The 25,696-nt window shown below is 63.5% G+C and overlaps 1 protein-coding gene across 1 annotated transcript in view; it reads left to right on the top strand.

Annotated features, from left to right (window-relative positions):
* The window catches only part of RBM19 (RNA binding motif protein 19), a 130,096-nt gene that overhangs the window by 96,865 nt on the left and 7,535 nt on the right, over nucleotides 1–25,696 (top strand). Inside the window, exons 28-29 of the mRNA XM_077745635.1 lie at nucleotides 1,002–1,122; nucleotides 18,315–18,427. Coding sequence (XP_077601761.1) covers nucleotides 1,002–1,122; nucleotides 18,315–18,427 — 234 coding nt within the window. The remainder of the gene's footprint in view (nucleotides 1–1,001; nucleotides 1,123–18,314; nucleotides 18,428–25,696) is intronic.

Here is a 25,696-nt window from a genome sequence, read left to right as displayed (position 1 = left end):
TCCAGGTATCTTCCTCTTCTCCCCTAGAGCCGTTAGATTGGCACGCCTCCGACTTTCCCACTTCATCGATTTGAAAACTGAGGCCTGGGAGATGCATCGACGCGCGCAAGCCCTGGAAGCTTGCCCGCCTGCGCAGGCGCGGTGGCTCCAGGCACATGGCCTCCATGAGCCACGGGAGTGCTCCGGGAAGGGCCCCCGCGACATTTGGGAGGGAGCTCGCCAGTCCTGTGTGGTTGCGTCAATATGAAACGTCCCAAACGGGCAGATCCAGAGACCGGGGACCTGGCCGGATGTGGCGAGGAGGTTGGGGGTGGGAAACCTTGTGACACTGTGGGGGACGGCCACACACGTCTGAATGTCCCGAGAACTAGCGCGCCCTGTGCTTCCTGGGGGTGACTTGCGTGGTATGTGGATCGTATCTCAGTAAAGCTGCCATGCGTGAACTCGGGGAGGGCAAGACAGGGCTGCTGAGCTGGGAGAAGAAGCCAGAGCCTGGGAGCCCGGAGGCCATCGGGGGACCGGGGGTGTCCTGGCCTAGGGCATAAGAGGCCGGGGACAGAATCCGCAGGGCTAGTGAAGGACAGGGCTACCAGGGGACAGTGAGGGGCCTGCACGGCTGTGACCATAGCTAGATGGGGCTCGGCCCTCTCGCACGGCGCTGCCCCAGACGGCCCGGTGGGAGGTGAGCCAGCTAATGGGGTGGCCCTCCCCGGGCAGGACACAGCTCGGGGAAGGAGACGCCGCTGGCCCAGCACCAATTATGAGCCCGGACGGCAGGCGTATTGACGGCACTGTCACTGGCAGCTCCCTCCCTGGGACGTAACCCTCTAATCGAATAAAGTGGCCAAGAGCTCCCACCCCCTGGCCGGGGAGCAGGGATCACAAGGGCCGGAACCTGGCCTCTGAGCGCGAGGTCGCGGCGGGCGGGAGGGGGCAGGAGGGAGCGCCTGCGGGTAGGGCCCAGCTCACTGACACTTCCGTTTCCTGCCCTCGCCCCCCAGAGAGCCTTCCACGCCCTGTGCCACAGCACCCACCTGTACGGCCGGAGGCTGGTGCTGGAGTGGGCCGACTCCGAGGTGAGCCTGCAGGCCCTGCGGCGGAAGACGGCCGAGCGCTTCCACGGTAAGCGTGCCGCGCGGGGGCTCCCGAGAGGGCTGCCCTGGCCCTGGCCGGGCCGGGCCGCGTGCGTCAGGGTGCCCGCTCTCCCTCCCAGAGCGCGCTGGGCGCCCCCCAGCTGCCCCCTGCTCTGCCTTCCGCCCTCCTCTCCTCGCTGCGCACCCAGAGGCCGACCAGCGTGCACCACGTCAGCAGTCTCTGTGCCCTTTGGCTTCCGGTTGGGCCGGGTCACTGGGAGGCCTGGCAGGAGACTGGGGAGAGGAGGAGCCTGGGGTCATGGTGTTTGTCCCCGCCCTGGCCCCATCACCACCCTCCGCTCTCCGTCCTGCCAGGTTTTTGCTGGCTGGCTGGCTGGCACTGCCCCCGTTTGGTGGCCCTCTCTACGCAGCAGCCAGCCTGAGGGGGTCACTGCCGCCAAAACCCCTACCCTCTGCCACCTCTTTGCTCGACCCTCCTCACTTCCTTGGTTTGAGGGCCGTGCGTTTTCTGCCATGGTCCACGGTCCTGACCCACCTCTCACACACCTTTGTGGGCTCGCCGATCGCTCAGCCCATCCCCCGCAAACACTAAGCACCTGTTCGGTCCCAGCGCTCGCGGCTGCGACCTAGCCGGCCGTCGTTCCGGGTGGAAGAGGCCGGTGGGCACACTTGTTTGCGCGGGTGGTCTAGAAAGGCCTCCCGCAGAGCTGACGTTCGTGCCCACGAAAGGGCCGCCTGAGCAGTGGGGACCTTGGCTGGGCGCGTGAGAAACGGGAGGCCAGCGTGGCTGGAACAGATGAAGTGGAGAGTGTGGGGGGCTCACCGGGGCCTTGTCTTCTCCGGCAAGTTCTGGGGAGTCAGGAGGGGTTGAGGGAAAGCCACAAGACCTGGGCCACACTGGGCATGTGGCACGTGCCCCCACTGTCCCTCCCAGCGCACCCCCACGCTCGGGTGAACCTGCATCCTCTCCTTCCTCTCCCGCCGTCTCAGAAGTGTGTGCAGGGCCCGGCCAGAAAGGGGCGGCTGCTGGCCTCCTGCCTCAGGGTCCTGGAGGCCTAGCGATGGGGGTCCAGGAAGCCTCACTGAGCTGGGCACGCATCCCTTCCTCGTGCCGGCCTGGGAAAGCCGGGCTTGGTGAAAGGGCCCCGTGGCCTCACCCATGGCCTCGGCCCTGGCCACTGTCAGGTCTCCGGTGGCGGCCTGTCTTCCTCTACCCAGGGGTCCTGGGGACAGCTAGCAGGTTCCTGGCTCTCGGGGGCTTTTCCCGGATGGACCAGTCCACCCAGCGCCCGGCACCGCTGCCCTCCCCCATCCCCGCCGCCCAGTGGTGTCACCGGGAGGCAGTCGGGGTGTTGGCCACACCGCCCGCCCTTCCCCCACTTGTCCTTGTAGGGATGGAGCCCGGGGCGGGGACACACTCATTCACCATCCTGGCCAGTGACCCTCGCTGCCCCAGTCATGTAGCAGCTTAGGGGGACCTAGGGAAGGGGTGGCCCGCTCAGGGCTGTGAGTTCTCCCTGGGCCTCACGTGTCTTGCTCTGGGCCAGCAAGCGGGCTCCCCGGCAGGGTCTGGGGACGTGAGGCCACATCCCCGGCAAGTGTGCTAAGAGCTGCAGAAATAGGACTGCATAGCCACCGACCCTTCAGGACACACCCCTGCCTGCACTTCCCAGCCCTTCCCAAACGCCGTGTCGTGTGTCATGCTCTTCCCATGTGCTCTTCTCTCTGCTCACAATGCCCGATGCCCAGCCCTCCAAGTGGTTTTGAACCAGGCGGTGCCTATTCAGCCGTCAAGGCCCAGCTCAAATGACCCCTCCCTCAGGAAGCCTTCCCTTTGTCCACCCTCCTTCTCAGGTATCAGTAATGGCTCCGTCCTCTGCTCTCCTTCGTCTGTTCCTAATTTCTTTCTTTTGCGGTCTGTCCTCACCGGGCTGAGGCCTCCCCAGCAGGGAGACCGTGTCCTGCGTTCACAGCGGGGCCCTCAGGCTGAGGCGAACGAGCAGCTGGAGGGATCAGGACTGAGTACACAGTCGCCGGCTTACGACTCAATAAGTCCCCAAGTCCTGACGTGCAGGAAGGGAACCTATCCTTATCGACAGCCATCAGCAGCCCCAAATGCACCCGTCGGCAAATGTTTGTGTAAGGGACTCTCCCCGTCTCCCCACCCCCTGCCTGTCCCCGGGGCCGGCGGCCTGCAGACTCAGCGGTTATGCCCTGCCTGAGAGAGGAGCCCCCTTCAATAAATTGAGTGCCAAAGACAGCGTTATTGCCTCACCCCAGCGGAGAGCCGGCCAGGAGCGTTTCCGCGGGGTCGGCCGTCTCCAAGCATCGACTGCCGGCCGAGGCCTCGACAAGCAGGGACGGTCCTGGTGGGGGGAGAGGCTTATTTATAGGGTTCTTCCCATCGCTTCCCCGACAGCCCCACAAGACGGGCACGATTAGCCCCGTTTTGCAGACGGGAGAACGAGACCAGGCCGGCGTCGGAGGGATGACGCGTGACCCCTGCTGTCTGTGAAGGGCTCATTCTGTGCCGGGCCCGTCCTCAGTCTGGGAGCTGCGGGGTCTCACGTTTCCTCACGGAGCCGCAGCCGCTTCAGGCGCTGCGGACTCCGTCTTACAGACAGAGAAACTGAGGCACTGCCCGCCGTCACGCAGCTGGAAAGTGGCAGGTTGGAACAGCAGCCCCGCTCTGGGGTCCGTACTGAGGGGGCGGGGGCGTGTGTGTGAGCATTTACTGCACGGCTGCCTTCGTCCGGACTCAGCCAGACCCTGAACGTAGAACCTCCAGGGTCCCTTCCGGAAACGCAGGGGATGAGTAGTAGATGGTGATGGGAGACGTCATACAGCCCTTAGGCCTTGACACCGCGCCCCCTCACGGAAGGCCCCGTGGCGTGCGTGTCACGGTGTCCCCGCTTCCAGGCACGGCGCCTCAGGTGCAGAGGTGACATGAGGCCCCCGAGGTGGTTGTGAGGGTCAGCCGGGCTCTGTGTTGAGACTCCCTTTGTCCCTGGAGGAGCATCACCCTCGCAGGTTCTGGAAGGGGCCATCGGGGCCATCGACTCGGAGCTGACGGAGCCTGTGGAGGCCAGTGCTCCCAGCTGTCCTGGCACTAAGAGTAGGCAGGTCGCACTGGGAAACAGAACTCACCCCGAGGATTGGCAGGAAGAGGCTGTAATGTGGAGGGGTGGGCAGGGGCGGGAGGTGAGCCATCCCACCCCTCACCCCCCCACTCCCCTCCCGTCCCAGGGCCTGCAGGAGCAGAGGGAGGAAATGGTGCAGACAGCCACCCAGTCCCCTGGTGCAGGGGACACGGCCAGTGGCAGAGAACCCAACCAAGCAGGTGGGGAGCTGGGGGGGTGGGAATGCCTGCAGCTCCCTCTCCTCCCACTTCTGCTCTCCTCAGGGCCTCCCATTGGCCCGTTCCGTTTGTAAGCCAGAGGGCCACGTCCCCCAGGGGCACCTTCCGGGGGACACCAGAGAATACGTGTCCTGCCCACGAGTGTCCAGGCGTGCAGCTGGGGTGAGGGGCAGAGCATCCGGTCTGGAAGGGTCTTTCGCAAGCGTGGCCACGTGGCAACCCTCTGCACTGGCCTCACCTGTCCGGGTCGTGCAGAGGTGGCAGAAAGGCAGCCTGAGAGTTTGGGGGACAGAGAGCCCGAGAGGAATCCCCAGTGGTGTTTCACAGCACTGCTTCCTAAAGAAACACGTGCTAATCCTCTTAAAACAAAAGCAAGCTCCCTCCAGAACACAGCAAGATAAGAGGGATTTGTACCCTCGAATCCGTGAAACCTTGTCTGGCGGCCCCCAGTCTAGGGCTGGCCTCAGAGGGGCTGTGAACACCCAGAAATGTCCCCCGGGGGGCGTGCAAGTGCGTGTACGCCCACACCCCTCTGGTAAGACGATCTTGTCCAACTTTCAGTAAGGTCCTGGTCCCCCCAAAAGGCTGGCTTTAGGAGAGAGCACTGCCCTTGTCATCAACAGGACCCCCTTTCTGCCGCCTTCTGGCTGGGTGTGTGGCGAGGAGTCCCTTGCCCGCGAACGAGGCAACCAGTCTAACAAAGCCACCACTTCGAGAACCGTTGTGAAGACGGCATGCAGAATAACAAAAGCAGCAGGAGATGCCTTTTTGTTTTTTTCCACTCACGCTCCCAGGAGGTCCAGGCTGCTTGTGCGCCCATTCTTCAGATGAAGGGACGAGGCGCGCAGAGATGAAGTAGCTTGCCCCGGGTCGTGCAGACAGTAAACGGGGGGGCAGGTTCAGACTCGTGTAGTCAGGCTGAAGTGCCCCGTACCCAGGGTGACGGCTCTGCCCATCCTTCCCACGCCCGCTGGACCCGGGGGTGGGGGTAGACGCATCTGCGCAGAACAGGTGCCCGGAATCGTGCGTCCCTCTAACCCACGCACCCCGTTGTCTGTGTGATCTCTTCAGGAACCCCCTGCGGGTTCAGAATGGGGCTGCTGGCTTCCTGCTCTCCCGTCCGGACCCTTGTCCCCTGATCTGCCCCGTCCCTGTGGTGAAAAACACCCGCTCTTTTATGTCCAAATCCGCATTGTTCGGTGCTTCCCGGGCCCTGGCAGGCCCCAAGGGCAGGTGGGAGCCGTGCAGTTTCCTCCCTCTGCCCCGAGCTCTGCCAGGAAGGCGCACGGACCTTGGGTGGAGGCCCAGCCTGAGCCCCGAGGCCGCGACAAAGCGCTCCCGGTGGAATGCGGGCCAGGGAGAGGCAGGCCGGCATCTCAGCCATCCAGCCGGGCCAGGCACAAAGCCTGCTGGCCCACCGAAGGCGCCCCAGCCCCTGCAACCGGCCCCTCTGCAGCCCCGAGTCCCGGATGAGCCTGGGTCAAGGTGGGCAGCTCCATGAAGGGTGGGGCTCGACAGCGCTGATGATGATTATTACCGCCGTAACAACGTTCGTCTGTTAAGCCGCGCTCCGTGCCAGGTGCTGTGTGCGGGCGTTAACCACAGGTGTTAGTCCTGCAGAAGCTTAGGCGCTGAATACCGTTGTCACCGTCCCTTTCGCACACGAGGAAACTGAGGCACAGGAGGGCAGATGACTTGCCCAAGGGGGCACCTAGTTGCTCGCGGCTGAGTCAGGAGTCTTCCTTTCAGCAGGCGCGCCGGTGCCCTCCCGTTTGCCCCAGGCCGCGCCCCGGTCCCTGCTCCGTGACCCCAGGCGAGGCACTCAGGCCAGCGCGTTGTCACCTGTACGGCGGGACTGGGGTGCCTGCCTCGTTGTGGCCGAGGGAGGTGATGCCTGTAATGCACAAGTGAGCGTGTGACAAATGTGTCCCCTCTCTGTGCCGCCAGGGGCACCTCGTCGACCCTGCACCGCACTCAGGCCCGGCTACGGCGGATGTGCTAGGGCAGAGAACACAGGGCGCAGAGGAGCCCGCGTTTCACAGGCGCAGGTGACCCCCAGCGCGCGCATGTGTGTGTCAGACGGAATGTGCCAACGCGTGGGCAGCGCTCAGGACGGGGCGTTTCCGTCTGACTCTGGAGGCCACAGCACTTCTGTGTCTCGAGCGCAGAGCCCCATGCCTGGCACACAGTAGGCGCTTAGCGCACAGTAGGGAGGAGGAGGAGGAGGAGGGAAAGGAGGAGGGCTCCTCGCTGGGGAAAGCTGGCAGCAACGCCCTGCCTTCCGACGCAGCTGTGAGGACCAAACATGCTCGGTGCCGGCCTGGTGCCGCTTGCCCAGGCTCCTGCACTGACAGCTAGTTTTAAGCCCCCAGCTTCCCCACCTTCTGGAAGCCTTCGTCCTCCCCGTTGTCCCCATAGTCCCTATAAGACGGCAGGGGATTCCGTGTCCAGTCACCAGGTGATGCCGACCAAACACCCGTTGGATTGAACGACAAAGGGCAGTTCTGTGAAAGTCGTAGGAAAAGTTGCCGAGTCTGCAAAGGCCTTGACACCAGACGGAGCTACTTCGAGAGGGAATAGCGAGACGGCCCTTGTGCACAGAGCCGCCCTCCCCCTCGCCCCTCGCCCCTGCCCTGCCCCCGCCTCCCCTCCGGGCCCCGAACCAGCTCCCCCCTCTCTGCCTCGCAGCCCGCGGTAGGTGAAGTGCTATTCTTCCGCGCCTCGCGTGTGGGAGGGTGAAAACCGAGAGCGAGGAGGGGAGGAAGCAGGAAAGTCGGCCACTGGCTGTGTCCCTTTCTTCCCGAGCGTGTTGCAAACCAGCAGGGTCGAGGCATCGAGAAGCTTTCAGGCCCTCGGCAGGCCGTGGTGCCCGCGAGTGGCACCGAGAGAACATAATGGTAGAGCAGCAATCCGCCCGCACAAGCCTCTGGTCCGGAGCCCACACCGCCAGGGAGGCCCGGGAAAACAGGCTTTTATTTGGCCGGAAGCGCAGCTCCGCATCCCGCCGTTGTCTTATTCCAGCTGCGAGGGCTGATGGGCTGTGGTTAGCGGCTGCACCTCTCACCTCCGGAGCCGGGAGCGCAGACATGAGCGGCATGGTAAGCGGCTGGCCGCGGCGCCTCCCCCGCCCGCCCGGCCGCCCGGCTCCAGAAGCAGAGAGATCTGCTGTCTCNTGCTGCCCCCACCCACCACCCCCTGGCCCCCCTGGCCCCCCTGGCCCTCAGGTCTCCCAGAGCATCGGAGATTCGTCCTTTACACCATGCCCCTTATCTTCTCAATCCCCCCCCTCAGTCCCCCCACCCCGTCTTCCTGCCGCTTCGTGTTCACGGGTGCGACTGTCTGATGCGCCTTGTCCCTGAGAGGCTCTGTTCCCCGGGCCCAGGGCCCTCTCCGCACCCCCTGCCTCAGCCCTGCATCTGGCGCGGCGTGGGCGCTCCGTGACTATCTGCGGGGTAGATGAGTGAGCACCGGAACGGCCCCTCCTAACGGAGCCACTAGTATGTACTGGGCGCCGTGCAGGAGGCCGCTTGGTTTCTCCTCACTGTCACCCCATGGGAGGGGACCCAGGGCGCGGGTGGGCTGGATGGCATGCTGCAGGCCCCATGGGTGGCCGCGCGTGCAGCCGGCAGCGGGGCCCTGCCTGGCCCGAAGCCAGCCCTTCCCCACCTCGAACCTCGACGCTCTGAGAGGCAGCCATGTGACTTCTCAGCAAAGACCACGTCCAGTGCAAGAGAGGAGGAGGGGAGGGCCGTGTGGGGGACTTGCTGGTTCACAGGGTGTGTATGGCTGCGTCCTCGCGCCGCAGACAAGGACCAGGCCCGGTGCCACAGAGACCAGAACTGTGCACAGTCTCACCATTTCCAGAAGTTTCTAGGCCTTGGGGCTTGTGACACAGATGCCCTTATTTTATTTAAAAGCCATGGGGGAGGCGCCTAATCCCACCACAACATGTTTTCTCAGAGAGTGTACGGTTCTAGAAGCATCACAGCCACACCCTCATCCCCCCCACCCCAAGCTGGAGTGCTCTGCTTAAGAACTGCAGCTTTCCCTGGAAAGGAAGCCTCATTGCTCTGCTCACCATGTACTCCACTCTTTCATTCATTCACTCGCTCAACTGCACACTGACCACCAAATGATCCAGCCTTACTCAGCACTGAGGTCAAAGCAGTGAACAAACGTGAAGGCCCCTGCCCTCGTGGAGCTGATATTTGAGGGGGAGAGAGACACATGACACAAAAGAAAAAGGCAGTGCCAGTGGAGTCGGGATGATTGCAAGCCCTGAGGAGGAAAGTAAAAAGAGTAACAATACACTCCTCAGGGTGGGGAGGAGTGGAGAGATTTCAAGTACAGTGCTTGGAGAAAGTCTTTCCGAGGAGTCAGTGCCTTTGTGATGGGAAGAAGGAAGAAGGAAGCCAGTTGGCCGAAGACCAGAGGAAAAAACATTCCAGGCACAGGGACCCACAGGTGCAAAGGCCCTGGGGTAGGACCCCAGTAGCAGGCCACTGTGGCTACAGAACGGTGCCAGGTTGGAGAATTCTAGAAGACAAAGCTGGAGAGAGGCCAGCAGGACTCCTTGTGGGGCCTGCCAGGGAGCCTGGCTTTTTATTCAGCGTAAAGTAGGAAGTCTCTCAAAGGTTTGAGAATAGAGGAGCGCTGCGGCCTGATTTACACCGTCAGACCTCTTCTGTGCCATTACACGGGGCGTGTGTCATAGAAGGGCCAGGATGGAGGTGGGGCAACGGGGCAGGGGCCCGGATGGGGACAGAGACCGTGGGGATGGAGCTGAGCCTATGTGATGAAGGTAGAGCCAGCCTAATTTGCTTCTGGAAGGCATGAGGGAAATTAAGGCCAGCGTGGAGATTTTTGCTCAGAGCCACTCAAAGGATGGTGGTGCCTCGGGATGATGAAGCCGAGGGAGCCGGGGAGAGCAGGTGGGGATGGGCGGGGGCACAGGGGGTTTGAGGCGCCTATTAGGGCTCCCCGTGAGATGGCAGGCAGATAGATCTATGAGTTCAGAGCTCAGGGGCGAAGTCTGGGCTGAGATATAAATTTGGAAGTCATCAGCATACAGATGATATTTAAAGCCCACAACAGTTCACCACCACCCCCCCTTCCATAACTTAATCATTCATAGGGCGGCACAGTTTCAAAAGATCGGGGACCAGGAGAGCCCGTTATCCCCACGCCAGCCCTGGCAAATATGCCTTCTTGATCTTGGCCACGAAAACATAATCATCGGCTTTAAAAACCACGGTCAGGGAAAGTTCAAGCGAGTATGTGAAGTCACAGAATTTATTATTCAAAATATCCCTTTGCTGTGGATCTTTCCAGCGCCTTCTGCGGTGACAGAGGGTTCCTATAAGCTCCCCGGGCCTTAATTTTATTCCTCCATTTGGGTGCCTCTCGTTCCCCACCCAAGGCTCTGCTCCCACAGCCCTTCCTCCAGAGGCGTCGAAGGCCCGTCCCACTCGCCACAGAGGGAAGACCACCGCGGGGCCAGGTGTTTTCTCCCTGGCCAGGGTGGCGCGTGTTCTTGCGCCAGCTCCCGGCCGTGAAGGTGGGCGACACCAGGAGACAGGTTGGACCTGGCCGGGCCGCCAGCTCCTCTCTCACAGGCCCCCCGGCCACCCCAGCTGTGGTGGAGACAGAATCCAGAGAAGACACATCGAGAAGCAGGAGCTGTTTCGGTCAGGTGGCTCCTAGGCAGTGGCTACCAGCGAGGGTGCAAATGGCCGGCGGCGGGGAGGGATCCCCGTTCAGAGCGCCACACGCTCGCCGCTGCAGAGGTGTGGGGAGGGGGGGAGGCCGGAGGGCCCTGGAGCCCCGTCCCCAGGCCTCCTCGTCCCCCTCCCCTCCCCTCCTTCCCGCCCCACGCCCCGAGCCTCTCTGAGTGGTGTTTTGGAAATATTTCCAAGTGCTTCAGCAATATCCTGCACACTCTCTTCCCCTTCCCCCGGGAGCGGCTGTCCGTGCGGGGAAGGTGCTTGCTCCCAATCCAGCTAAATTGTTATTGACTTGTGTTCTCTGCGTTCCGCAAACATTTCACTCAGCCGTCGCCAGCGAGGCCAGGAATCCCTGCTAGGGCTAACGGGGAAACCAGCTGTGCCGGGCCATTTCTCCCGCTCTTCCTCATCGATCACAGAATTAAACTGACAGAAGGAGAATTTCAGAGCGACTTGGGAGGGGAAGGAGCCGGGCCCGGATTGGATAGGGGTTCAGGGACCTGGGGACCAGAGCGCTGGAAACGGGCAGGAGGCGGGTGGACCTCCCCCCAGGGTTGTGGCTGGCGGCAAGGGGCGGCCGATTTTGTTTCTGACGCGCAGGCTGGCCCAGGCCGGAGAAACCGAGGAAGAACAGACAGACGGGGAGGGTTTTGTTCCGGCTGCGTGGCCACGAGTGAAACTAATAGGGTTCTGGACACAGAGAGGAGAGAGCCGGGACGTCAGAGGCCGCGCGGGTGAGATCAGGTGTGAGCACCCCGGGTGTGAGTGCCCGCGGGCAGCTGGGCCGCCTGGCCGCGGAAGGCCCGCGCGCTTCCAGGTCTGGTGCGGACTCCCTTCCGCCCTGGCCCCTGAGGAGACGACGTACTTCCTCCCTTCCAGTCTCCACTCCTCCCCCAGGGCCGTGCCAAGAGGGGACTGGGGGTTACTGGCCATGGAGCTGCTGGAAATGGAAAGCAGGGGCGACGTCCAGCTCTTCCTCTTCCTCTGTTCCGCTGCGATGAGGCGCCCTCACCTGCCCGCGTCGGCCCCTCCGGCATCTGTAACTGACACAAACGCGTGCAGGACCGAGCCGAAAGCCCGGGCTTCACCTGGCCCCACAGCCCTCCCCGGGGCTAAATCCCCAGTAATCCAGGCCCTGTGAGTGGGACCTGCCAGGCCACCCCCCGGGCCGCACGCCGCCCCCTCTTCCCCGCGAGCCAGAGCCCCGAGCCCCGAGGCGATTAACAAGGGCGCTGACCGGCGGTCTCCCCAGGCCCTTCACATCAGAACCTCTGGGGGTGGGGTCCCGGCTCTAGTGGATTCTAGATCCTTCTCCCGGGCAGCCGGGCATCGTGAAGGCTGCCGCTGCAGGAGGCTGGGTGCTGCGGGGGCTCCGTCCGCTTCACAGCTTCCCTGTTGCGAGCTCTCCGCCAGGGAGGGCCGTGCCAGCGCCTCCACTGCAGGGCGGCCCCTGCGCCACGGGACCAAAGGCATCACTGGGGGGTGGGACACGGGGAGGGTACGGTTGGGTGACTTCCTTGAGCCGTCGCCTGCCTGCCTGACAAATGGGACAGTAATACTGTGTGGCTCGCGCAGTTTCTCCCCTGCAAACCCGCCCTGCCCTCCCCTGCAGAGCCCCAGTGCTGCGAGGCCCAAGGAGTGCCAGGACTCTCCGCTTCTCGGCCTCCCGTGCTCCACCCCCCGCCCGCTCTCAGGTGCCGGGCGCTGCCCCCCTGGAGCCCCGGCACGGCCACCACGGCTGACGGCTCAGAATATCCTTTAGAGCTGTCCTCGCAGCGGGACCCCCAGCCTGGCACACGGTACTTCAGGTGGGGGCCTGGGCCCGCTGCGGCCCGGTCGGCCGATTTCCAGAAAAACTTGACATGGAGTCTCGTATAGCTTTTTTCCCCTTTTTCCCATGTTAGTCACTAGCGGCTGAAGTCTTTAAATCATGTCAGCAAATTCGGATGCTCTGCGGGGACCTGAGGCCGAGGCTTCCTCCCATTCGGTCACCGGTGGACATGGTGGGTTCCCCAGGGGCAGACCTGGATTTGGGGGGCCAGGTGCAGAGCTGATCACAGATCACCTAGAAGGGAGGGATGGAGAGGAAGGAGGGAAGCAGTCTGGGGGCCACAGGGAGCCAGCAGTGGGCAGTTCCAGGTGGAACCCCTCAGAGCCATCCCCCAGAGTCGAGGGAGCTGGGACGTGCGTCCCCAGGTCCCCCTTAACACACCTCGCTGGTGGAGCGCGTCCCCAGCACTCCCTGCCCGGCTCTGCCAGGGCTACACATTCCCCAGCGGCCAGAGAAGGCCGTTGATGTGTCCGTCCCAGAGCCGCCCACTAACGTCCCGCCAGGATGGGACCCCTGCGGCGGCTACCGCGTTTGTCCGGGGCTGGTACGGCTGCCCCATTCTGAAGAGGAGGGGAGTGAGCTGCCTGCACTCATCAGCGTCTGGCGACAGTGTCCACCAGCGAGCCTTCCCTGAGCGCTTACCGCGAGCCAGGCGCTGTCGTGGACTCCAGTACGCGTGCCCTTCTAAAGCCCCCAGGCACCGCCCGAGCGGGGTGCTGTGCAGTCAGTGCCGGGGACCAGCACAGAGGGGTGAGGCTCCTCGCCCCAGGCGGCCCAGCCAGGAGCAGCGGGCTGGGAGCCTGGCAGCCTGGTTCCCGCCTCCCCTGGCCACCATCGCCTGCTCCTCTCCGGCCCCTTCCAGAACCCCCTCCCGCCCCGCTCTGCTCGCCCTTCCTCAGCGCTCTGCCTCTGGAACAAAACCCCATGAAGCGNCCAGAAATTCAAATTGGTGGTTGGAGGGGTGGGGTGGGGAGGGGAGCGGGGCTGGGGGGTGGTTGGGGGAAGGCTGAGGTTTTTGTCAAGTTAATTTCTCGGGTATTGATGTTTGGTGACATTCACTTGCTGTTTATCTTCGGGTGCAGCTGTAATGCCGAAAGAAAATGCACAGCTTGTTTTGTTTATTTATTTTACACCTTTCTCTGGTTCTGCATTATGTTTGTTTGGTGAAAACCCACTGAGGCTTTTGATGTCGGGGAAGTGGGATTTCAGCAGCTGTTTCCCCAGCAAGCAGGGTGCTCGGCGTGCAGGCAGGGCCGGGCGGGGGGTTGCTGGGTGTTGCTCGCGNTGGGGGGGGTGGGGGTTGGGGGCTGACCTGAGCCAGACGCAAAGGCCCGCGGGAGCCGCGACGTCCCGGAGAGCGGAGCCCTCAGTGCTCAGGGCTTCACGCCCAGACTTGCGAAGGCGCACGGCCGCCCCAGGAGACAGTTCCATCCTCGTCCACCGTGGGCGGACCGGGCAGCTGAGACCCAGAGAGCTGAAGCGACTTCCCCAAGGTCACGGGGCCATCAGGTGGCCGAGCCGGGACCTCGGGTCCTCTGACCTGCTCCGTCTGCCCTTCACCCGGCCGGGGTGAGCGGAGCCNTGCACCCGCCACGTTTCATGCACTGACCTAACACCCGACCACGGCCCCTGCCCTGTTGGCGCACACTGGCCTGATGGCAAAGTGAGATGTAAATCAACACTGGGACCTGAGTGGCAACAACAGAGCTGTTGGGCTCCCCCACCGACGGGTCTAGCCAGGTGCCGGCCACTGCTCCTTTCCCTCCTCTGACCCTCCCCGCGACCCCGTGAGGTGGGTGTCAATAGCGCCCCCATGTTCCAGGTAGGGAGACTGAGGCACAGAAAGGCTCGGCGGCGGTGGAGCAGAGGTGCCCACGCTTGCGTTCCTGAGCGTGTGTAGAAGTGTGGAGGACCAGAGGGGTGCACTGAGGGGCCCTCGCAGGAAGGGGGAGCCCCTTACCTTTGAGCCTCAGGTCAGCAGTGGAGACGCTGAGCGGAGAGGTGGGGAGCCACCCTGCCCCCGCCCACCCTATACCCAAGGGAGTGGCCCTCGGGGTGTGTGCCCGGCCCATGGGGACACGGCTGGGGGAGCGCCAGAGCCTGTGCGTGTGACCCTGACGCAGGGCCTGGTAACCGCATGCTCCGTCTCAGTGTCACAGGCTCCTGAGGGGACACGCTGAGGCAGAACCCCGGGACCACCGTGTGCAGCCCAGGGGCCATGGGGTCTGCGCTTCAGCCTGCACCCCATCTCCCCACCTGCCAAGTGGGGTGCCCACACCCCCTCCTACAGGGAGTTCCTGACACCCACTCCCGTGTGGGTCCCTCTGCCGGCTGCGTCCCCCACCCTGTGGGCCTCAGTTTCCCCAGCCAGATGACCTCTCGCCCCATGTGCCCCATTTGCCGTGTGGCCATCCCGACGTCAGTGCAGTTCTCCAGAGATCGTGCTCCTGGTGCCCTAGCACTCGGTCATTCATTTACTCTTCATTCCTTCTTACGTTCAGCACGTGGTTACAGGGCGCCTCCTCTGTGCTGAGCGCCGGGATACGGTAGCCGGCAGGCAGACCCGTGCGCAGAGCTGGCGGCGGGGCGGGTCCCACGGCACAGGCCCTCCGAGTGGCCACTCTGAGCTGAGGAGGGTGGCGAGGGCAGTAGCCCACCACGTGTCCATTCTAGCCACCTGTTCCGTGTCGGGGCGCGGCTCCGAGGGGTGACGCCCCTGTCACCGGGGAGGGGCCATAGGGTCAGAGCCTGGCTCCGCTCTAGTTGCTGTGGGTTCCTTCGTTCCGTTACCACTGCATCCCTGGAGGTGTGGCTCTTCAATGCTCATCAGAGGGCCACTGAGGAGGGGAGGGTCTCTGGCGTCAGTGACCTGGAGGAAGGCGGGAGGGTGGCCGAGGGCAGGGCCAGCATTCCAGGCAGAGGGGTGGGAGAGCTGGTTCTCCCCGCAGCAGACTGAGCCTGGCCGGTGCCCATGGGCCGGGCCAAGCTACGGAGAGGCCTGCTGGCTTGGGGGTGGGGGGTGCCGTGAGGCTGTGAGCACAGCCAGTGGTGAGAGAAGGCCAGAGCCTGGAGTCAGCACCGCGATGCTTACATCGTCGCCTCCTCCCGGAAGCCGCCCCGATAGCCTGCACAGGAGCAGGGCTTCCCCATCCCGGCGCTGATCCTGCCTGGACCGTGGCTGTCTGGCTTCCCTCTCCATCTCCCCGCAGCAAGCCGGGAACGCGCTGGATGGGGCCTGTCCCCTTCACTGTCATGCCCGGCCCCGAGGACCAAAACATGAACGAAGGTGGTTACAGACCGCCTCTGGTTCCCGTCCCTGCTTCTGTGTGTCCTTCAGCAGCGGGACCTCTTCACCCTCCTCCGTCCCTGCCATCTGTCCATTTGGTCACTCCGCAAGTGCTTTCTGGGCACCCGCTGCGGGCCCCGCTCTGTTGTAGGGACTGGGGTACAGCAGGCACGATGCAGACAAAACCCCGGCCTGGTGGAGGTCCCGTTCCCATGAGAGAGGCAGAGCGAGCCGGGGAGGGGTGTGGGGGGGTGAGCCGCACGCAAGGCTGAGTGCCGTGTCGGGAAGCGAATGGGGAGATAGGGCAGGGCACTGGGGGGCTTGGGACTTTAAACAAGACCAGGAGACGCCCCTAAGAAGTGAGTGTCCCCCGCCCATGGCTCCCTGGGGGAGGAGCTCTCCAGGCAGAGGGGACAGCAAGTGCAGAGCCCCGGAGGTAGGGGGTGGGGGAGCGGGGGCCAGGAACTGGGAAGGGGCCCTTGCTGGCCATCTCTACATGAGTGAGGGGGGACAGTGTGACTGGAAGTTCACAGAGGCAGTGGGGACCCTCTCGGGTGGCCTGACGGCTTCAGCTCTTCCCCAGGCAAGATGGCCCCATGGAGGGTTGAGACAAAGGAGCGACATGTTCTGATCCCCCCTCCCCGATGCCTGGGAGGGAGGGAGGGCGGAGGATCGGAGAGGCAGTGGCGCAGGGGTGTGGGGGCGCAGGGCTGGGGGAGAGTGCCCAAACCTGCTTTGTCGCCGGTGCTGCTGAGGTGGGCAGCTCCCCCCGACCCTCGGAGCCGGGGAGCCCGGAGAGCGGGGCCGCCATCCCAGGAGCTCACACCCCCCACGTTAGTAGCAGGGAGGAGGCGTCAGTGACAGGCCCACAGGCCCTATTTTCCTGCCCTTCTATTTCCCGGCTCCCATTACCTGCCCGCAAATTCAATTTCCAGAGGCCATTGTGCACCTCCGGAGCCCGGCGATTATAAGGAAACCGAGAGCGGCGAGGAGGCGGCGAGGAGCCGTGTGTGCGCCGGGGGCCGCCGCCCCTGCCCCAGCCATCCTGCCCCTCTCCCTTTCCATGACTAACAATGACGGATACAGCTGCCAGGCCCGGAGGCTCCGGGGCAGGGATGGGGGCAGCCTCCCACCGCTGCCTCAGGCCTCGCTTGTGCCCCCTTCCCGCGCCACGTGCTCCCCCCTCACCAGGCAGACAGTGGTGCCAGGCAGTGTGCCGGCTGGGGGCATAGTCACGAGCAGGACAGCCCTGTCCCCAAACAGAGAAGCGCGCACCGCAGTGTCGGTGCTGAGAAGGGCCACGAGGCAGAGCGGGGGGTGTCCCCTGAGAAGGGGGCGCGGGAGCTGGGGCTTGAGCACCAGCCACCTGGGTCCTGTGGGGGCAGAGGTCTGTTTCCCGGTGGGCGTGCAGTGCACAAGCCCGGAGGGGCCGGCCTGAGTGACGCCCCCCCTCCCCCCGGGGACAGGGGACTTCCCTCTCCCTGCTGTGCAAAGCCCCACGGAGCTCTGAGACCCCCCACCCCCAGCGGTAGCACCTGCTCTGGAAGGGTCCCTCGGGCTGCTCTGCGGAGAGTAGACCTATCGGGGCGGGGACGGGGGGCGGGGGGACGAGAGCAGGGACTCGGGTGAAAGTGCTCGGGCCGGGTAGGTGGCCGTGGAGAAGATGGGAAGGGGTCAATGTCCCGGTCGCCTCAGGAGAAACACGGTGAAGAAACAGGCTCACTGCCCAAGTCACTGGCCCAGGCTGTTCCCCAGGAGACCCAGGACTTGGCCCAGACATGGGCCCTGAGGCTGGTGTCAGTGATTGGTTAGACTAGCAGAGGGATGGGGGCGCCTGGGGGGCTCGGCCAGTTGAGCGTCTGACTTTGGCTCAGGTCATGATCTTGTGGTTTGTGGGTTCGAGCCCTGTGTCGGGCCCTGTGCTGACAGCTCAGAGCCTGGAGCCTGCTTCAGATTCTGTGTCTCCTCTCTCTGACCCTTCCCTCCTCAACGCTGTCTCTCTCTCTCTCTCTCAAAATAAATAAGAAACATTAAAAAAAAATTAAAAAAAAAAAAAAAGGCTAGAAGAGGGGCTGAGAGCAGGCCAGGCCTGGGACCGGCTCACCTTCTCCAGCTGCTCTTGGTGTCCCGGGCAGAATGTGGCTTTGGTGTTGCTTGGGTTTGAATCCTGCCTCCACCCTTCTCTGACCGACCTTAGACTTACCTGTCTGTGGCTCGGTGCCTTCACCTACAGGAGGCAGTAATAACACATGCCTGTGGGGGTGGGAAGAGGAGCAGAGCTGAGGCACACAGTAGGTGCTCAGTAGCGTTTGGGGCCCCGAGGGAACAGGTATTGCCGAGCCCGCCATTCCATTGTTCATGCTGTGCCCCTGCACTCCCTTCCCGTCATCACAGAGAACTCTTCTGCGTCCTTCAAAGCCCAAGTCAAATTGCCCCTCTTTTCTAAAGAAGACTCTAGCTGTTCTTCCCTCCACGCCTGCTCTGAGCATGATTTCATCCAACATTTATTGAGCACCTGCTGGATGCCAGCCGTCTACCCTTCCTATAAGTCTGCAGTCTCCCAAGAAAGCCAGAACAGCTCGTTTGTTTCCCCAGCGATTGCCCCCCCTTGACCCATCTGCTCCGAAGGTTTTCTGCTCCCTGCAAGCCAGGCAGAGATCCGTTAATGTCTGAGCTGCTGGGAGGGGCCTCCTGTTCCCCCTGCCCGAATGGAACGGTTCCTTGCGGTGGGAGATGGGGAGGGGCGGCGGGCCGAACGGGATGGCGCTGGGGCTGGGGCAAGGCAGCCCCATGGTGAGGCTGGACACTAACCCCCAGCGTCTCTCTCTCTCCCGTGTTTTCTCTTCCCCGTTGGCTTCCTGTCCCTCGTGCCCCTCCTCCGCCTCTCCTCCTGCTCCGCCCGCGCCTTCTCTCCTCTCTCGCCTCCCCGCCCTCCATGTTGCTCACCCCTTTCCCCCTCTCTTCCCGCCTCCCAACCCTCTCGGTGTTCTTTCCTCCTCTCTTGCCATCTGGGCTCCCACAGAGCCCCCGAAGAAAAAGCGGTCTGTGGTGTTGGACGAGATCCTGGAGCAGCTGGAAGACAGTGAAAATGACAGTGAGGAGCAAACCCTTCAGCTGCGAGCTGGCACCGAGAGGGTACGTGGCTCCAGGGCCCTGGGGACCGGGGACAGCCGCTCCGGCTTCTGCACTCCTGCCGCGCAGGCTGTGGAGGGGGCGGGCGGCACCCCACGGGAGGGCGGGGCACCCGCCCAAGGTCAGAGGGGACAGTGGCCTCAAGCCACAGCCAGGGCTGCCCGGGTTGATGCCCGCCCTCCGGGTTGATGCATTCCAGCGGCCACCCTGTGCCCAGCACCCAAGGGCCGTGGGCGGGTGAGGCGCAGCCACATGAGGGGGCCTCTCACCTCTCACGGCAGCACCAGGACCTCTGCTCCCACTTGCTGCTGCTCCCAGACGGGGAGACGGGGCCCCACCTTGCTGGTTGGAGGGCCGGGGTGCACAGGGACTTGGGGGTCGCTCTAGGGCGCACGGCCGCACGGGAGCAGGCCTGGCGCCGGTGAGCGAGGCGGCTCCTGCATCTGGGCCATCAGGGCACGAAGCCCCCGCTCCACCCGCTCAGGCTGGGGACCCCGGCCTGGCTGCCTAACCTCCCTGGGCCCAACCTCAGCCTTGTGAACTGACTGGCTTCCGCCTCATACAGGTTTAGGGAGAAAAAGGGCCGCCTTAACCCATGAGAAACCCCAGGCGCAGTGCCGAGCGCATGAGCCCACCCAGAAGCCGCTGTTCTCGCCTCCCCCACCCTGGGGGGCTGCTAGCTGGACTTCCCGCCCACCGCCACCCGCAGGAGGGGGCCCAGCTCGGGACTCGGCTTCCGTCCTGCTCCCCCCGTCACATGGGATCGCGAGCCCCGGTTTGACCTCCAGGGGCGGAGCACGGGGCTGGGGAAGCCACTGAGCGGCTCACGGAGCCCAGACGCCGGCCTCAGCAGCTGAGCCCGAGCCGTGCGTCTGACGGCGGGGACACCCTCTGCTCACGGGCGGGGGCCCCGTGACACACGCCCCGGCCCTGGCGGGCGGTGTCGAAGGGCTTATCCTGAGCCTGGGGTGCCCGTGCACACCCACGGGAGAGATGGGCTCCCCTGCGGGGGAAGGGCCACGGCTGGTCAGGTGCGAATCCCAGCCTCACCCCTCTCAGCTGTGCGGCCGCAGACCGGGGAGGTCCCCTCTGCCCCCCAGCTTCTCTTCCTGTACGGGGGGTGACATTGTGCTAACCTGGGGTTTGACTGCCTCGGTCACAACTCAAGTAAAGTCTGGAGCAAAGGCCCGTCGGCACTTCTGTTCTTAACTTGGGGCCCCTGCCTGGGGCCTCGGGTTCGAGTCTACATGGACCTGGGCCTGTGCGTTCCCGGAGGCGGGTGGCGGGGTCCAGCCTCCATCCATCTGCCTGAACCGAACCGTCTAGAGCCCCAGCAGAGCCCCATGGCGCTGGTCGCCCTCTGAGGCTCAGCCCCCGGGGGTAGGTGCCCCGGGGTCACACCCACTCTCTCGACCCTGAGAAGTAACAGAGGCAAAATGCATGAACCCAGAGCGGCATGTCCCCCAGCTTTTATATGCAGATGTCAGGTGCGACCCCAGTGCGCCGGTGGGGGCTGTCAGCGGGGTTGGCGTTAAGCCCCATGCAGACCAGGCCATCGGGTGACCCGGCTCCCCAGGTGCCGCGGGCCTCGGGGGTGATGGGCCCAGCCTGTCCTCCCCACTGCCTGTCCAGTGAGCGGCACGTAACAGTGTGTACTCACGCTGCCAGAGCCAGGCCAGCGGTGGGGGCGTCCGTGTCACTCGGCCGCTGGGCCTGGCACACGGGAGGCACAGACATGACTGACTCGGTGACAGCCCGGAACGTCCCCGGGGTGCGGTCAGCCAGGTCCTGCAGCCTGGTGTGTGCCGAGTGCAGCTGTGCCTTCACACCTGCCTGGGAGACCCGGTGCCCTGCCCTCCCCCCTGCCCTGCCCAGCCTCTCCGCCCTCCAGCCAGGGGCTCCCTGTCTAGACGGGGAGCGGCCACATAAGCAACTGAGAGCAGTGCGTTCAACTCCCCTGGAGATCGCGGGGCGCCCCATCACCCCACCTTCGTGCCACGCCTGGCTCTCCAGCACGTCCCTGGGGGATGCCCCCTCATCTCCTCCTTGCCCCTTCCCCAGGCAGCCAGAGGGACCCAGCTGGGTCCATGAACTGGATCACGCAAGTCATAGCTTGAAACCCTTCAGGGCACCTGCCACACGCCTGGAATAAAGTCACGCTCCTCACCCAGCAAGAAGGCTCTGCCTCTAGTCCCTCACTTCCGGCCTGCTGGCCTTTCCAGCGCACTCCGGCCCCAGGGCCTTTGCACTTGCTCTTCCCTCTGCCCAGACACCCTTCCTCCACATCTTTCCTGTCTCTCTTTATTTGTATTTCCCCTTTGAGAACTTAGTTTAGATCCTCCTTGCTCACTCAGAGGTGGGTCCTGACCGCTTTATCAAAAGCAGCCACACTGCACCCCTCCCCTGCGCACATGTCCGTGTCAGACGCCCCTGAGCCCTGTCCCTTCCCCACTGAAAATGACTGCAGCCCTGGACAGTCAGGAACGAATGCTGCCGTAACTTACATTGAACCGCCGTCGCTAGTACAGTTCTGGAAGGAGGTGGAGCGCAGCCCGGTGAACGTCCAGCAAAGCTGGGTGAGGTTCGCCCAGCACGGGGGAGCGGCCACCTGGGGAGCATTGCGCCCATCCAGCAAGTGCCGGGTGAACTGCGGGGGCTCCCGATCCGTGAGCCCGGGCGGCGGGGGATGCCCACAGTTGTCGCCGGGAGCACGGGGCCCCGGGGAGCCTATGAGGAGGCGTCAGGAGTGACAATGGGACACTGTTCGATCCAGGAAGACATGCCAGGAGTAAGCCACGGAGGTGGCCGCCGAGGAAGGGGTGCGGCCCTGGGGCCAGGTGAGCCTCCCGACTGATGTGCGGACCCCTCCCTTTCTTTTTTTTTTATATTTTTATTTATTTCTAGGAGAGAGAGAGAGCGTGAGCAGGGGAGGGTCAGAGAGAGAGGGAGTCACAGACTGAAACAGGCTCCAGGCTCTGAGCTGGCAGTCAGCACAGAGCCCGACGCGGGGCTCGAACCCACGAACCGCGAGATCATGACCTAAGCGAAAGTCGGACGCTTAACCGACTAAGCCACCCAGGCGCCCTCGGACCCCTCCCTTTCTAAAGGGGGTCTGGGAGCCCCGGATGGTCAGGGGGAGCAAGGAAGGGGGCCATGCTGGAGGCTGGACCAGAGCAGGCACCCAGAGGGGGAGGGGATGCAGGGCCCCCAGGTCAGGGGGCTCTGACCTCAAGGTGCGCAGATGGCCATGGGCCAAGTCAGGAGCTAGAACCCCTCCTGGGTGCCCCCCGTCTGCACATGACACTCCGCACACCTGCTGGGGCCCTCGGGGCCTGGCCCACAGGCCGGGTTTGGCCAGAGGTAGGCACCTTCAGGCTCTGGGGGCTGATAGAAGACAGAAGCCAGGGAACCCTTTCCGCCCCTGGGCCTCCCCAGGGGGCTGTTGTCACCCAGCGGCCTCTGGCTCTGCCTGGAGTCCCCGACGCAGGGGTGGGGGCAGGGGTTGGCTGTCTGTGGAGCCAGCGGGGCACCAGGACGCTGAGCAGAGAGGGACCCAGGGGACCGCAGAAGCCGTGGGGGGTCAGCCCCGGGTGTGAAGCTCCAAGGAACCCCGGAGGGAGGACCGAGTGTTGGAACCTGGGGCCCGGCTCACGGAAGGTGCCAGACAGCTCCAGACGGGAGAGGAGGGCCCGGCTCCCTCCTGCGGGAGGAGGATGGCGGTCAGACCCGGGGGGTGGGGGAGTAGAATCTCAGCAGCACCACCCACCACCTGTGCGGCCGTCTCCTGCCTCCGTTTCCATATCTTTAAAATGGGGAGGAGAATTTTTGCCTCCTAGGATTTTTTGAAAGATGAAAAGATCCCGGGTGGGGAGCACTGAGACCAGGGCGTGGCGCGGGGGTGCTTCTCTAGAGAAGTGGTAGTTCGCACAGTTGCCGTCCTCATTTAACAAAGAGGAAGGCTTGGGGTGCTGCACCCCACGGTTGCCCACGGAAGCCGTGCCCAGCGCGTGCACAGCAGGCTTGCTGGGCCCACGCTGGCGGCGTGGGGCAGGACGGGGGTCCAGACACACGGGAAGAGGGCCCAGGTGCCCTGTGCCCCCAGGCCCCAGAGCGGGCTGAGCCAGCACCTTGTTCACCTGCTTGCACAGAACCAGACCCTGGAGAGCCAACGGTTGCTGGCATGTGCAGTTGGGGAACAGGTGGGCCCTTCCCTCAGGCCCCCGGCTCAGCCCTTCTGGGCCCGTCTACCTGCTTAGCTGAGTAAGGAAAGGTTGCTGTCGGTGCCCACCTGGCAAAGGTCTGGGCCGGGGCGTTATGCTGGGGTGTGGTGGTGAGGGCCTGGCCAGGCCTCCGGGGGCCTCCCGGGAAACTCGAGCTGGCATCTTCTGGCCGGATTGCACACTGCTCAGGGCCTGGCATGGAGGGTCACGGGACCGGACTGAGCCCAGGTTCCCACGGAAGGGAGCAGCTGGCCTTGGGAGGGCGCCGGGCAGCGCCCTCACTCCACAGGGAGCCAGAAGGGGCACCAGCCAGAGGCAGGGGCTGGCGCAAAGCCACCCAGGACGCCTCAGCCCGTTCATTCGTCAGACACTTAGCAGGGGCCCTGGGTGCCGGGCACCGGGGAGTCAAGGCCAGGATGTCTCCACGGGGTTCTGTGTCCTGGGCTCAGAGACCCGCGTCATTCCAGCGGCCCTCAGCCACCTGCTCTCCCTCCTCTCTCCCTGCTGCCCCGGCGTTTTGTCTTCTGTGGCCGGGCTGCCGTGCCTGTGCTCCGCGGCGCTGAGGAAGGATTAGTGCGAGCCGAGCACGCAGGCTTTGGTGAGCAGAGCCCGAGTTCGGTTTCAACATCTAATTCAATTTGTTCTGCCGAGATTGAAATATGAAATGGTTGCCAGTCAAACGTTCAAAGGCTGGGGAAGGGAGAGCGAACGCCTGCTGAAATTTAAATTTTAATGAAAATGACTTTAACCCTTTGCGCCTTTTGCCGAAATGGAACATGGAGCGTGTTGTCCCCTCCNTCCCCCAGCTTCACTAAGACTACGTTGTGCTTTTTTTCCCCCTGGAAATACTACTAATAAAAGATTAGCGGAATACCGGCTTAGTAACGTTCTCCCATATTGCCCCAGCCGCTGAAACGGGCACCTTCCCAGCAGTGACTGGTGCGAGCCCAGGCCCTCCTGGAAGATCCAGCCACACCCAAATGTCACAGGTGTAAACGGTCATCTGCGTCATGGTTTCCTGTGTGTGCGTCCCCCTCAACCCCCTAGAGTGGAAGTCCCTGGAGGGCAGGACCCATGTATTTGCACACCACCCCCTGTGGGGCAGGGGCGGCTGAGGGGGGATGGCAATATGTGATGGACTGGATGCTCCCCACTTGAACCTCCTGGCAACTGTGGGAGGCGGGTTCGTGGCATGTGATAGAAGCAGAGCCTCGGAGAGGCAGGCGGCACCCCCCAGGGGACCCCACGCAGAGGGCCGGCACCAGGACTCATGCCCAGTGCCACGTCGCGGGAAGTGTGAGAGCCTGGCCCCAAGCAGGGCACTTGGCCATACTCCACACCCCTGCCCAGGACGGGCTGTGCCCGTGTCCTCTTTCTACAGGCGACTTTGGGGCTCGGGAGGGAAGGCCCCGCGTGTGTCGGCTCTGGGTCTCTGACTCGGGGCATCCTGTCTTTTCTCGCCCGATTAGGCTTTTCCCATCCAGCCCCTACCTGCCACGAACTGCTAACATGCTTGTTGGTATGCGTGTGTTTTTGATATCATCAGATGCCCTCAGTCCTGGGCAGGTGACTCAGAGTGGCTGTGGCCCACACCAGGCGCCATCCTGGGGCTCCCGTGCAGAGTGGGGTGGCCCCGAGACTCCCTGGAGGGTGGTCAGCTCCCCATCTCCAGGAGCGGATAGAGCTGCGCAGCCAAAGTGGAGGCTCGAAACAAAAACACCGTGGTGTATGTGCCCACCCTGTTTGTGGGGCCCGGGGAGGGGAGAGGGCATGACGTGAGTTATCTAGGGGCAGGGGGTGACTGAGACCCTCACAGGAGGTGACAGGCAGCCAGGTCGTAGACGTGTTGAAGGCGGAGCCCATGGGACATAGTACAGTTCCAGCTCCGAGGCGTGCAAGGCCAAGGTTAAGGCCACGGGTCGGGGCCTACACAGCAGGAAGGAAGAAACTAGCGTGTGCCGAGGCCGGCTGCCCTGGGCGGGCACAGGGGATGCCAGGAGTCGGGTTTAAATGCACATTACGTTGGACATGACCATTAGCCGTCAGGTGGAGACAAAGAGCTTCTTGGCGGACGAGTGTCAAGTTCACGAGAGAGGGCCTGACCAAAGGCATAATGGGAAACTGTCTGCAAGAAGCAACGCGGGGGGCTCACAGCCCCAGGAAGGGAGAGCCGGTGAATGCTAGCTTGAAGCTCAGGACTTTCAAGTTCATTTTTAAGCCACCCCTAGTCAGTTCCAGAGGCTCGTGGCGCAGGACCCCCTTTTCCAAACAGAAGTCTTTTGCAGAGCCCCAGCGTAGGAAACCGCGCTGTTCAAAGTCGGGGTGTGAGGCCCGGCCCCCGACATGTTCATCCTTTGCCTCGACAGCCCCGTGGTAACGTGTAAGCACGACTCACAGGCAAACTCTTAACACAGGAGTTTATTTTCACACATATGTTGCAAATATGAATGCAGATAGCATCAAACCTCCGATGTCACCAAGCCCTAAGGAGGAGGTAAAAAAAAAATGTCAATATGAAGGAAATGATTAAGACCAAGAATACAGTAAAATGGAAGTGGTAAAGAAGGGCCATGAATGGTCTACGCCAGGGGTTGGCAGATCCGGCCGCCGCCTGTTTGTATAGTTTTTTTGGCACACAGCTATGCCCGTACTGCCTGCACCCGGTCCTGCAGCGGCAGCAGGGTGGAGTAACTTCGACAGGGACCCTGTCCCCTGCCGGGCCTAAGATATTTACCGGCTGACCCTTCACATCAAGTTTGCTGAGTCCTGACCTAAAGCCAGCCCCTGGCTTTTACAGCTCGGGAAGCTGGACCCAGAGGGCCCATCAGCTTCTACAAGGTCACACCTGAAAGACTCCCCATTTGGTGCACCTCCCGCTGCACACGGCACCCGGGCTCAGGTCCCGGCGCTGCCCCTCACCCGCAGCATGACCTTGAGCCCGCTCCTCGACCTCTCTCTGCCTCAGTGTCCTTGGTCTGAGAGCAACTGCCGTACCAACTCACCGGGGCCTCAACGGCGTCCTGAGTACAGATGCGCTAGGGCGGAGACCGCC

Source organism: Crocuta crocuta, unplaced genomic scaffold (assembly GCF_008692635.1).
Source record: "Crocuta crocuta isolate KB4526 unplaced genomic scaffold, BGI_CrCroc_1.0 scaffold692, whole genome shotgun sequence".
Classification (NCBI taxonomy): domain Eukaryota; kingdom Metazoa; phylum Chordata; class Mammalia; order Carnivora; family Hyaenidae; genus Crocuta; species Crocuta crocuta.
This window is presented reverse-complemented; position numbering and strand designations above follow the sequence as displayed.